Source organism: Catharus ustulatus, chromosome 9 (genome assembly GCF_009819885.2).
Source record: "Catharus ustulatus isolate bCatUst1 chromosome 9, bCatUst1.pri.v2, whole genome shotgun sequence".
NCBI lineage: Eukaryota > Metazoa > Chordata > Aves > Passeriformes > Turdidae > Catharus > Catharus ustulatus.
In genome coordinates, this window is record NC_046229.1 from 26,416,447 (window position 1) to 26,429,779 (window position 13,333).

Sequence of the window (13,333 nt, forward strand, 5' to 3'; positions counted from 1 at the left end):
GAAGTGATTTTCTATATTACACAGGAATGCCTTAGTCTTTATTCTACAAACTGATCCTTCAACCTGTGCCTTTAACATCAGTATTTGACTACTGCAGAGTCCTCTATATTCTTAAAAAATACAATTTTTTTTTCTGGTGACTTGCATATTAACTTTGCTAAATCCTAAGGAAAAGATCAGCAGAAAACCATTGGTTTTGGATAGAGTCAGACAGTTCTGCTTCACAGCATTACAAAATGTCTGAGCTGCTCCTGGGTGACAATGAACATGTCAGAAGTGCTAGCAAAGCAAAGCAGTGGTGCTTTACCCTTCAGACTCTGCCTCTGCGAAGACCTCGTCGGCGTCATCGCCGGTGCCGGGCTCGGTGGTGGTGGACAGGCTGCCGGTGGAGGTGGTGACCATGGGCACGGACTGGGACGCGTGCTCCGAGGCATCGGCCGAGGCGCTCTCGGTGAACACTGTCACTAGGGAGCACAGACACCCTCAGGGCCTGCCCACAGAGCCCTGGGACAGCACAGGCAGCTCACAGACAGGCTGCCCAGCAGCACTGCACCAACCACGGGGAATCATTCCCTGCTCTGCAAACCTCTGCCACTTACCTGGTGCTGCCACTTGTAACGGTGTTGTGGGGACACTACGACCCCCCGACTCCTCCTCATGGGCAAGGAATAGTGGAGTTTCATACATCCCTAAACCTGCAACACAAAGTTCCAGTGACAATCCATCCAAATAATCGGCTTAAAAATGGATTAACTGATGTCTTCCCTCTGGACACCTGATAAAATCCAGTCAACTTGTATTTAAGCAGATTTTTGTCATTTTGTTTTGACTTAGTGTCAGAGCTGGTCATAATTTACTGGAAGGTAAAACCTTGATCAAAATATTACTGCTTGTATTTTTAACTTTCCTCCTTGCATTATGCCATTATTTTGCTGTGAGGATGCCAGGGAAAAGGACAGATTCAGACCAACAAAAAAAAAACCAGTCTGGCCATCTCTGAGCAGATAAGGATAAATCCCAAATATTTGTTTGCATTTGCTGTTTTCCCCTATTGTTTCACTGCAGGGAAGCTACAACCAATAGTAAAACTGAAGTTAGAAACCATTCCTTCAATATTTCATTCAATTTTAAAACACTAACACAACTGGAAATATAGCAGCTTGGAGATAACACCTTCTCACTTTCTGTTATTCTCTCTCTGCAGACAATTATTTAAGAGTTGCAGGTTTCCACACTTCAACAGTTTGTTGACTGAACTCTCTCTTTTTCACTCAAAGACCCATGGAAAAGAGAACTGCTTTACCTCCTTGTGATGCCAGCTGCCCAAGATCAGAGTGACTGGAGCTGGTTTGTGGCATATCTTCAGGGGGCCCAAATCTGAACCGAGGAACTCCAGCTACCTGGGGGGAACTGGCAAAATACAGACTTAAGTAATTCTGCAACTTCCCCAAAGATTGGGGCAGGGGGGAAGAACTTGCTGACCAAGAGAAGAAATCATGCATGAGACAAAATGAGCTAATACTGACCATAAAAATCAGCTGAGCTACTGCTAAATAAACAGAAACTAGCTTCTCAAATTATTAGGAATGCATTCAAAATCAGTAAAACAGTCCTGAAGAGATTATTCTTTACTTACCCTTTCTATAAACTCTCACAATTTTAAGTGGACTGCTGAACATGTCCAGAACATCCCAAAAGCAAAAATGGAGGTAACTTTTCCTACTTTCATTGGCAATATTAATGGGGAGGAAGGAAGAACAAGGGAGGAAATAGGATAGAACATTTTTTGTTTAATTTCTTCTTAAAGCACTAGGTTACAATACACTGGAAAATATTTATTTCCTAATTTGCTGATCAGTTACATGACACACAAGTCAAACAATTACTCATCTGCACATGCAGTCATCTATCCTACTACCTAGCATGTTACTCCAATCACAAGTCCATTTAATTTAAATTTCATTTCACTGAAAAACAGAAAGAATAGAAGAAAGAATTGAGAAAAGCCTTTTATTCCCTTTTTCTTGTCACATCTACTTACTGAATGGCTTCTGCAAATCCATCTGTACGATGTGGAACTACAAGAGTTGGTGTGCTTGGAACTGTTCTGTCCTCATCATCAAAGAAGTGCTGCTGCTGGAAAAAAAGAGACTGATATGAGAGCCTACAATGTATTTCCAGTTTTTACCAGCTGAGTTAAAGGCTGATTTTTCCACACAGTCCAGCAAAACAAAGACAGATTTAGCGCTAACAAAATTCTTGTTTAATTTCAGACATCTAAAGCTGATGCCTTTGATCTCACAAAAGGTACTTTAGTCAGTCAGTCTCTCTCTTTTCTCTCACTGAACCTGCATTTGTTCTTTCAAATACAGCTGAATAAAGGGTTCAAAATTAGCTGATAGAAACTGCATAAATTAGCCTTGTTCCTTACAATAAGGCTGAATTTCGTATTATTTTTTCCAGCAACACAGCCACTTCGACTGACTCTAAAAACAAACAAATGAAATCACCTTAGACAAAACCAATTGAGCCTCTTTTGAAACCTTTTGTTTTCTGGAGTTTTCCAGTCTTTGCCTTCCATTAATGCAGGAATTAACAGGAGTAGGATATTTTCTAAAAGACTACAGAAAGCATTCCCCCCTGAAGTCAGCAGGCACGCTTCTTTAAAAACCAAAATAAACCCCAAGAGTTAGGAATGTTCCCTCAAAGCAGGTCTTTAGCAGTAGATTCTGATACACTCACCATTCCACCTATCCCAGGGGTCAGCTGAAGTCCTCGCCCCACTGACTGTCGTCGAGTCATCTGGATTCTCTGTAAGGGAAAGAAAAGAGGGAAGTTTTGTGAATGTGGTCCTGGAATTCTAACAACACACAAGTGTTCAGTCAGAGCCAAGGACAGCAGCTAAATGAGTAAGTATAGCAATCATCACGGAATTACAGAATATCCTGAGCTGGAAGGTACCCACAAAGACCATCAAGTCCAACTTGTGCATGAAGGACAGGCCCAAGAAATCCAAGAAGAGCCTGAGTGTGTTGCCCAAACACTCCTGGAGCTCTGGCAGCTTCCCATTCCCTGGTAAGCCTGTTCAGTGCCCCAGCACTCTCTAGGGGACAGTGTGTATATTCTGGGCAAGTAACAGTAATATTTTACTCAAGTCTCTACTGAATACAGAAAACTTGCAAATAGAAATATTGTGATCCCAAGCCTCAGCACAAATTAATGGCAAAGGATTATTTCAGTCAGGATACTTCTTGAGAATTCCTAGTGTGATGTTTTAATTTACAAAATCTACAGGCCTTCATCAAAGCATAATCATGGGTCAGCCATTGACTGTGAAAGGTTTAACTTGGAAAATAAATGGCAACATTCCTTTGTGCTATCTACACTGGGGCAGAGACATAAAAACCCTTCCAAACTGAGCTACAGCTTGGCCAAGAAAAATTTTTTGAGTGGAAATATCATCAGCCACTGACTAACATAGTACTAGTATAATATAATAAGAATTCCAAGATAAAAAGCAGTAAGGCACTGGGGATGGATTTGTAAGTTCCCTGTCCAGCCATCATCTGCAGGATGACACACACTGAATTGCTTCGCTCAGTTACCATCTCTATGATGCTGAACAGCTGGCAACATTTCTCCCAATGGATTTGATTTATAAGAAACCACACAGCATTGTTTTTCCAAGTCCTCTGCAGTGCTGGGGCTGGTTTGTACCTGCACTGGGGGCCCCAGCTCCTGGGGAGGGGCGTGGATGGTCAGCCGTGGGGGCAGAGGGTGGGGTGGCCTCCGCGGGGACTGCGGGGGCCGTGGGCCCTGGCGCTCTGATGCTGACGATGGCTGCTGCTCCCTCAGGCTCTCGTGGGGAAACGTGGACTCTGCAGCACTCGTGCTCCCTTCTCCTACAACACAAATACACACGGGGAAAACCCTAGGAACCCAGCTGAAAACATGAAGGCAGATCTTCCAATTCTGCCACTCATCAACACGTTTTTCCCTTGCAAGCCTGAGGACAGCCTAGGATTGTTATTTAAAATCACTTGAAGAGGACTTGTGCCAGCTACAACATAGCACTGAAACAAAGTATTAATTATTCTGGTGCTGATTTAGAGACAGATTAATCCACTGTGCCATTAAATTTCCACAACAACCAGAGCTTGCAGGATTTTCAAAGGAATTTAGAATAAATCCAGAAAAGAACATTTCAAAAGAATCCACACTGCACATTGAAATGGCCTTTAGTATTTCACTACATTTTTACTTTTAAATGCAGATTTTAACACATGGAAAATAGCTTCTGCATTTCCCTCCCCCTACATACACAGACTGTGAAGAAACACGGAATAACTGTACCACTGTTTTGGGAATCTGCTGCCCTCTGGTTGCTTTCAGCTCCTCCCATGCTCTCTTCAGTCTCTGTTCCAGGATCTGTACCATCAGCACCCTAAAATCCCACATAAACAGAGTATGACTAAACAAATTATAGGTTGGAAAGAGAATATAAAAGCAGTACAAAAGTATTCAGAAAGTAAACCAAGTCAAATATATGACAATCTTATATGATTTCTGTAAGTATCTACAGCATCAGGTAAATATATTCATCTGTATGAGATTTCAGAAGTTTTGAGTACTTGTGCATACACAAACAGGAACAATGTAGCTACCACTATTTAATAACAACAGACAGTGAAATATCCAGCTATTCAAAAGCCTCACCAGCTTTGCAACTACAGTTATTTGCTGCTGGCTCCTGTACTTTGTATTTTCATTCAGTCCTTTTAAACATTCCAAGTTGATTTTTCTTGTGAAAACAGTTACAAGAAATTACCATCACCCAGTATCAACTTTTGGGGATGAATTCAAACCAAGATTTTCTCTTCCAAGCATTCAGATTTGTGCATTACAGCACTGATTTGTTGCAAGAAATTTAACAGGTTATAAAAGAAAGGTACAAATCTCACTTCAGCATCATCTGCTTCATATCCATCATTGCCATCAGCACTACCAGTTCCTTCATTGCTGTCATCGCCTTCATCTCCCATCCCTGTGTCTTCATCATCATCCTCATCCTCCTCTTCCTCATCATCATAATCCTGTGATGAGACAGTAACAGAGCCTTAGGGGAATTCAGAAAGGGGAGTGGAATAGGCTGCATGTGGTGCACAGATCAACACCCACCCAGATTCTCCCTCTTCAACAGGACAAGGGTAGGAAAGAAGGTGGAAAAGCCTGAGAGTTCAAAAAAAGGAAAATAAAAGAAAAATTCAAGGTGAATTAGCAGGAAGCTTTAAAACACTACAAGTTCAGGCAACATAAATACAGACCACTTATTCAGTCAAAAATATTATGATTACATTAGTCCTGACTGGTGAGTTTTATGTCTGATAAAAGACAAAATCATAAAGGAATTCCATTATATACATACTTCCTGCTCCCCTTCATTTTCTTCATCATCATCATCTTCATCATCACTATCAATTACAATCACATCATCTCTCTTGGACTGGCCATCCTGAGATGAAGAAGTGTTCTGTTGGTCTGACTGAAGGGATCCGAGATCTATTGGCATAGACTGGGAAGTCTCCTCGCTGTCCTCCATGGCCACGTACTCCCCCTGTGTCACACCCTGCCAAAGGGCAATCACCAGAACAAACAAAATTCAGTGCACCACATACAACAGCAAGAGAACCAGACTCTGATGCTTAGAGGACATTTATTGCTGCTCCTTAAAAACTGACCAGAGGAGGGGACAAAAGAGGATGTGACAGGTGACTGTCATTGACTGAACAATTCAGGCCTAAACTTTAAAACACTTTAAGTGATTTCCATGGGAAACCTGCAGGATTACATTTGAGATTTCCTTTGTAAATAAACTGAGAGTTTGGGGGGGCAGATGGCTATTTCTGCTGAAGATTCTTGCTCTTCAAACACACTTACTTCTCCAATGGAGTCTTGTGAGTCTTGATTGTATGTTTGTGCCTCCACCTCTCCATCAGTGCTCTCTTCTGCTGTCACTTCCTCCTGGAAGAACAAACATTTTTCTCATTTAAAACACATCATTAGCCCTAAGCATATTTGGGACTTTTTTTTTTTCACTTCTTTAATAAAAATTATATTTTCCCACAAAGATTATGGGCAATATTTTCTCCTGCTTCCTTATCAATGCTTTTATCAAAAATCTCACTTCCCTGCTCTGGAGAAATAAAACTTCCCCAGCCTACTGTACCTCAGCATATTTCAATCTTTTCAGGACCAAAAACAAATCAGCAAAGTTTCTCATTCTACCTCCAACCTCCCAGATCCTTAAGAGATAATGTTCTTACACAATCCTGCCCTTTTTCTCTTACGAACATTGCTCTGGCACAGAGTTAATAAAACATCTTGGGCTTCCTTAACACTGTGAGGTTCTGTCTCAGTTTCATCCCTTTTTCCCAGGACATCCCAAATCCCTCATATCAAAATTCACATGCATCTTCTACAGGCTTTTCCAGAAACTCACCTTCACTTCCTATCTCCTAAACCCCCTGTATTTTTGTCCAGAATTCCAAACCACACTGAAAGAAGTTTGAACTTTTTCCTCCTCAATCCTAGGTATGGCCTCTCCCATCCTACAGGTTAAGATTTACATCACTCATTCTAACTGTCTTTTTAGATACCCAAATATAATTGTTTCCTCCCCAATAGATTAGAAAATCAATTGAGAATTCACTGATTTGCTCTGAAGTAACACGTTTTTTCTTCCCATTCACATCCTACAAAGGGACAGATTAAGTAGTAGCACTTTATGTTTGTGCAAACCTCAGGCCCAACTCTCTGCATGATTCTCAGTTTCTTTGAAGTAGGTGCATCCACTGTTTCCTCAGAGATCTGGTCTGAGTTCTCCACAGTGTTGTCCTCCTCTTCCTCTCGGGAGCGTTTAGACAGTGAGGAACTGGGGGTAGCTGAAACTTCAAAGACCTCTCAGTTATTTTCAGAACAATATGAGTACAAACCAGAAATCAAAAGCTTTGGTATTTTCCTCTGAAGATCACTTTCATTTCTGCACTGCATGACAACAACAATCAGAATTGCACTGAGCAGTCAGGAAAACATCAACCCCTTTAGTTAAAAGTCTTAAGCTCTCAGGCCTTTATTCACAACTTAACTGACCTTAAATATAAGCCTCAGGGTACAACCCAAATATTTCTTCCAACATCTTTGCTTTGGACAAGCACACTCAAAATTTTTAACAGAGTATCAGCTGGAAAAAGAGAACTCCAACAGTTTGCAGAATTTTTTTTTGGGGGAACAAATGTTCTATTTACAGTGTGTAGGACAAACAGATGTGCAACAGTGTATTACAGTGAGTTGTTTTACAGTACTTCCTAGATTTTAAATTCAAGCTTAAGTAGTTTACTCATGGCTCCTAAAATTAATCTTGTTCATAGTGCCATGGAAGCAGTCAGCAAGGTTTAATGCATTAAACTCCAAAGCTACTCTGCAAAAAACAAACAAAGTTTGTTTTTCTTTCTACGTTAAGGAATGCAGTGTCAACAGCATTTCAGAGGCACCATTTCTGACAGCTCAGGAAGGAAGCCTAACTTCAAAAGTTCTTAAAATGTGCAGTAAACTAAGAGAGGGAAAGAAGACCTGAAGTGAGGCCTGGTTGGCCAAGGGTCCAACTGGAGTTACTTACAATGAACTATTGAGCAAGGCAGGCTAACAAAATGACACCAACCTGTGCCAAACACGGCTGTGGAGGTGGAGGGCCTCTCTATCTGGGAGCTCTGCACCACTTCCACGATGGCAGGGGCTGGCTCCTGAGCTGCAGGCTCGATCTGAGCGTGGCTTTGTTGGGTGGGCTGCACAAAGGCAGTGGCCTGTGTCTGCTGCTGCACAGTCAGGATGGGCTGGGGCAGGGATGTCTGCACGTTGGGGCTGGTGGAGCGCACGGAGCCACTGGCGCTCCCAAACACTGGGACGTGCTCCACGGGTCCTTCCGACTGCATGGCTGGAAGGCAAACAGCAGTACAGTCAGGGTGCTCATTCATTCACAGCTGACATTCTCCCTCTCAGGATGCCCTGAACAAGCACATTCAGTGTTTTGAAGATGAATTCATGTTATGCACATCTCCAGCTGAGGAACCATGAACTTTGCTGCAAGTAGAATGGTCATGGAAGAGCAACTCTCCAGGAGATACAGGGACAATGACACTGTCTGAGGCCCTTCCAAACTGACTGCCACCAACATTTCAAGGCAAAGGTAGCACTTCTGAGTACTGAGGATTCTTATGCTACACAAAAAAGCTCACCTTCCTGAGTCTCCACCTGTGTTGTTGGCATAACTGTGGCTGTGGGGGTAGTGGTGGGGTTGGTGACTGTGGCAGGAGTCACCATCGGACGGATGCTGGCTCTTGGAGTAGACTTATTTCCAGCTATTGCAGTAGCAGTCACTTTACTGGGAGTTGACACAACAGGAGTTGGTTTAATGTTTGCTGTTGGGGGATCTGAAGTGCTGGCACTGAAAAACAGGAGATTGGTTTCATCATGGTACAGAAAGCAGATTTTAAAAAAACCAAATATATTATAATATTTTTTAAAGTTGTTAAATTTAAAAGCCTGATAACAGCACAAAGAATTGTCTTCCGAACTTTTTGTAGTTGAAAGGAGAGTGACACTATGCCATCAATAGCATTTTATCCGGCTTGGAGAACTGACAGGTTTCTTCCAAGATAATCAAGTGGGAATCTAGTAACAGACCAAAATGTTTGTACTGTTGGCTGTGCTGGGAAGATCCTTCCCAAAACAAGAAAAGGTTAAAGTTAACAATCTAAATTATACAACTTCAAAATCTTGAAGTCTGAAAGTATTTTTTTAGAAGTTTTTCATGTTTCCCAGATACCATGTTCCTGGTATTAATATGAGAGTTTACAGCTAAAAGCCCTATTAATTAGACATAGCTGAGAAAACAGGATAAATGTATTATGTCAGTCAGTATCTTTGCAGTTGTTTAAGAAAAATTATGAAAAGCCAGTGGTTTGCTAAAAAGCTGAGCAACTACATAATGACAAATCCAAGAAGTATCAACCACAGAAATTCTGAAAATCCCTTGAACTCACATTCCTCTTTCACCTGAAGCTGGAGTAGACTTGAGTGAGATTTGCCTCTGCTGTTCTGGGACCTATTAGGTAAAAAACCAGAAATATGTCATGTACACATGAAGCAGAGCAGACAACATGGAAAACAGTTCAGCACTTTGGTTACAAGTCCGAGAGAGAAATGCTTGTTGGGTATTTACCTGGGCAAACTCTGTAATTATGGCAAATTCCCTGAAACAAATCATGCCAGCCATTACAAGACAGGAAAACAATTTGGTAACTGCTCAGGTATTTTCTGAAGCTTTGAGGTATGAACCCATTCTACTGAATGAATGAGTAAATACAAAAATAGAGCGCAGAGCTCCTTGGCTGATTCACAGTGAATGGCAGAACTGCCTGTTTGTTGGCACTGGGAATTCTGATTAGGACAGGAAATTTAAATTAAGTTCTGAACCCTTACTGAAGCCAACCTGTGTATTGCCAAGAGCAGGGCACGGTGGCACCTGAGTCCAGGCTGGGCAGTGGTGGCCTGGCTGCTGTCCCAGGGCTGCCTGGCAGGATTGTGCACATTTTGTACCTTGTTTGTGGACTCTGGGGGCTCATCCCGCTGCTCGTGGTGCCGCTCCTGCTGCTCCCGGAGCTCCCTCTCCAGGCGGCAGATCCGCCCCTCATACTGGGACTTCAGGGCGCTCATCCGCACCTCCAGCTCTGTCTTCTGCTCCTCCAGGGAGCTGCTCTTCTGCTTCCACTCCTCATTTTCCTTTGTGAGCTGCTCTTTTGTACCTGGTGGAACAGGAAAGGGTCCAGCCTTACCTGTGTGCTGAATCTGCACACTGAACACTGGAGTGTTTTATCAGATCACTGAAGTATTCTGAAATCCTAAAAATGTTAAGCTATAAAAGGAAGTCTGGGAGGCAATCTGACCATTTTTCTTTTTGATTGCAACTAAGTAAAAAGAAACTAAAGATAAGAAAACTTGTAATAAATACCAATAAATAAAAAATTAAAGAAGTAGTCCCAAAAGAACAAGATGTTTCCAGCAAGCTATTACACCATCATTGCTCTCAGTGATGTTTAAAAAAGGAGACAACATGTTTTGCATGTGTACATTTAGGGAAGGGGAGAATTAACCCAAGTTGTTAGTAGGGTCAATCTGCTCTAATCAACAGAAGAATCAAAATGGGGGTTATCATGCTGGCCGGCCAAAAGTAAGTAAAACTTTTTCTATGTCCAGTGTGCAGTTACTTATGTATTTATATCACCCCCTGGAGGAATTAAATTTCAAACTTCGAACAATCCCTGTAGCATTTGGTCTAGAAAACACTTTCAGTAAAATATGACACAGGCCATATTTTTCAAGCATCCTGTCTAACGGTTTTTCCATAGAAATAAATGGAAATTTCTAATGACAGAAAAAAAGAATCACAATACCAGCTAACTGTGCAATTTTCTGTTTGGCTGCAAGCAAGGTCTTCCTCGTTTTCTCTTCCTTCTCAGTGATCTGTTGCCTGAGCTGTTCTTCCTGCGTGGTCTTCTCTTGTAGATCTTGATGGAAACGAGCCAGTTCTGCCTGTAGCTGCATTATCTGCTCCTGGAGATTTCTAACTTCAGTTTCCTTTTCTGTTATTGTCTAGGGAGAGAGAAAGATTGCAACTGTTGGCCACAATCAACTATTTTGTCAAATATATGGACCAAGTTCCAAGGAGCTGGTATTAGCTGACCAGTGCATTAAGGTTAAAAGGTTTCTTATCAATAACAGTTCAGAACTCTCTGAATGCAAGAACTGCAGAACAGCATTCTCTTTCCCACTTATTCCAGGAAATAATGTGAGACACACTAGACACAGGATTTACATCAGGAAAGATCCCTCTTTCCCAAGAAAGCAGAGGCACAATTGGTCATTTCCCGTATTTCTGTGACACACATTAGAACACCCTTCTATTCTTCACTATTACACACTTAGGATGCAGTGGACAACAGTACTCTGAAACTACTCACTGTTCTTACCTTTTGTAAGCTTTCAACCTGAGTCTCCAAATTCTTTGTCTTCACTTCAGCTTGACTGAGAGTATCTTTTAGCTCTTGTACTTCCTGGGCAGAAACTTGTTCTTCTCGTGGTTCTGACAAAGGTAGAGTTGACGCTTCAGCAACCATCTAAAAGGCATCAAGGGGTACAAGGCTTAAGGAAACTATCTGATCACAATGTCATTACTTTCACAAGATGCTTTTATGCAACAAGTAATTGGTTTAGAAGTTCTGGACAAATCTCAGTAACTCCAAGGAATGCTCCATTTCAGTTCTATCTACCTTATCGTGCTGTGCTTTCAGCTCCTCATACTGAGTCTTGTACCTGCGACCAATTTTCTTGACCTGTGTTATAGTTTTCACTTTTTCCTGTATGTCAGCCACTTTAGCATCCAGTTCTTTCTGCAAAGTGTCCTTTTCTGTTCTTATTTTAGTTACTTCATCCTTCAGGCTCTGAACAAGATTCTGGCTTGCAGTCAAGGATGCATTAGCTCTAAATGAAAAAAAGATCAGAGGGAGATGCAAATGAGATGCTTGAAAACATACACACATTTCAATATCCCTTATTTACATTACATCACAGGCATTATTTGTAGTGGATTAGGTTTTCTACAATTTTGCAATACAGAATAGAAATTATTCTACAATATATTACTTTGGAACAATTTCAGCTAACAGCTTGCAAAACAACTCTCACTCCACCTTACCTGCTTGTTACCTGCAGAAAGAATACCACAAGTTTCACAGTTACATGGAGACACTTAAGAAATTACACTTCCAGATACAGCTATAATTAGAATATTTTGCTTTGCACACCTGGCAACTTCTGCTTTAAGCCTGCCTGTTTCTTCACTCATCTGTTGGACACGCTTGGCATTTGCCTCCTTCTCAGAGAGCAGCTTTCGATACTCTTCGAGATCAGTGTCCTTCTGCTGGCTCAGTAAGTGCTGAAAGGGGAAGAAAACAGGGCCATTTCTGTAAAATATTTACACACTTATAGCCAGAAAACCTCTTTGAATTAGAGCCATGCTTTTGCATTTTGATATGGAATAACCAACTTTGAACCTGTGTGAACAATGCTTTACAATTTAAAACCTATTACTTAAATTTTACTCTTTATAAAATAATTTAGCACTTTATTTAGTTGTTTGACTGGTGGGCCTTTTTTTTCCACATTATGTTCCTTGAAAGGAAGCATTTCCCCACCTGAGTGCGGGCTTTCCAGCGTTTAACATCCTCTTCCAAGAGCTTTTTCTCTGCCTGCAGCATCCCACTCTTCTCACTGAGTTCAGCATTCGACTCTTGCAGGGGCAGGATGTCTGCCTCCAGCTTGCGTACCTGAAAAAGCACAGTAAGGGTTACACTCTGCATCTCAGCAGATTGAAGGAATCCCTCAAGAAAAAGTCATGATAGAGCTTCTTTCCTAACTCTCTGCCTTCCAGTGGCCAGAAGGAGGAAGAGAAAAGGACAAAGGATAATCCTACAGACAAAAAAAACCATTGGTGTGACTTCCCAATCTCAGATGCTCACTCTGTTACTTTAGTACAGGAGAGATAATTAATGTTAAAATCCAATGCACTGGATTCCATTAAAATAAACAGTATCTCCCTTTTCAACTCCTAATAGAACTGTGGTCTGTTTTGTATGTATTCTTGCACCATTTTTCATTTAATTGCTGATAATATCCTTGTTCCTGGTATAACTCTAGCCAAGGATAAAAACTGACTCTCAGGTTCATCTAAATGGAACTGAACTTCAAGCTTTCCAATACTGCAGATGGACCAATGTCTTTTAAAATTCGAAATGCAAAGTTTCCTCATTAGTGTATGAGTTCAAGGAACAATTATAATGTAAATCATATATTTACTGTAATTAGCAATGGTATTTAACTGACATTTAACTCATGCACTGAATATCTGAAAGGTTTATGTGAAACTGAGCACTAACCTTTGCTTGTATCTGCTGTAGCTCTTGCTCCAGCCTCTCCTTCTCCTCCCTTAACATCTTGTTGGTTTCTATGAGTATGTTCATGGTCTCAGTTTTCTTCATTAATTCTTCATGCTGTGCAATGGTTTTTGCTGTTACCTGTGCAAAGAGTCAACTCAGTCATTTGTTTTGCTTGCACATGCACATATACTCCACCTGGATCAGGTATAAAACCACCTTGGAAAGTTATCATGGCGTTCATTATCTCACATGTAAATTCAAAACAATGGAAAGCAGGAGATGGG

The 13,333-nt window shown here is 41.3% G+C and overlaps 1 protein-coding gene across 3 annotated transcripts in view; it reads right to left on the reverse strand.

Annotated features, from left to right (window-relative positions):
• Nucleotides 1–13,333, reverse strand: part of TPR (translocated promoter region, nuclear basket protein) — a 34,044-nt gene that overhangs the window by 2,541 nt on the left and 18,170 nt on the right. Inside the window, exons 28-48 of one of the 3 annotated variants that reach the window (XM_033067596.1) lie at nucleotides 13,050–13,187; nucleotides 12,309–12,440; nucleotides 11,919–12,049; nucleotides 11,385–11,595; nucleotides 11,085–11,231; nucleotides 10,509–10,707; nucleotides 9,655–9,860; nucleotides 9,099–9,160; nucleotides 8,292–8,500; nucleotides 7,718–7,990; nucleotides 6,799–6,947; nucleotides 5,938–6,021; nucleotides 5,426–5,626; nucleotides 4,962–5,093; nucleotides 4,357–4,444; nucleotides 3,718–3,902; nucleotides 2,743–2,811; nucleotides 2,042–2,136; nucleotides 1,304–1,410; nucleotides 600–695; nucleotides 308–464 (exon numbers count right to left, since the gene is read on the reverse strand). In XM_033067596.1, coding sequence (XP_032923487.1) covers nucleotides 308–464; nucleotides 600–695; nucleotides 1,304–1,410; nucleotides 2,042–2,136; nucleotides 2,743–2,811; nucleotides 3,718–3,902; nucleotides 4,357–4,444; nucleotides 4,962–5,093; nucleotides 5,426–5,626; nucleotides 5,938–6,021; nucleotides 6,799–6,947; nucleotides 7,718–7,990; nucleotides 8,292–8,500; nucleotides 9,099–9,160; nucleotides 9,655–9,860; nucleotides 10,509–10,707; nucleotides 11,085–11,231; nucleotides 11,385–11,595; nucleotides 11,919–12,049; nucleotides 12,309–12,440; nucleotides 13,050–13,187 — 3,071 coding nt within the window. Of the gene's footprint in view, nucleotides 1–307; nucleotides 465–599; nucleotides 696–1,303; nucleotides 1,411–2,041; nucleotides 2,137–2,742; nucleotides 2,812–3,717; nucleotides 3,903–4,353; nucleotides 4,445–4,961; nucleotides 5,094–5,425; nucleotides 5,627–5,937; nucleotides 6,022–6,798; nucleotides 6,948–7,717; nucleotides 7,991–8,291; nucleotides 8,501–9,098; nucleotides 9,161–9,654; nucleotides 9,861–10,508; nucleotides 10,708–11,084; nucleotides 11,232–11,384; nucleotides 11,596–11,918; nucleotides 12,050–12,308; nucleotides 12,441–13,049; nucleotides 13,188–13,333 lie in introns of all 3 variants that reach the window. The other 2 variants (XM_033067595.1, XM_033067594.1) reach the window with 2 other exon arrangements.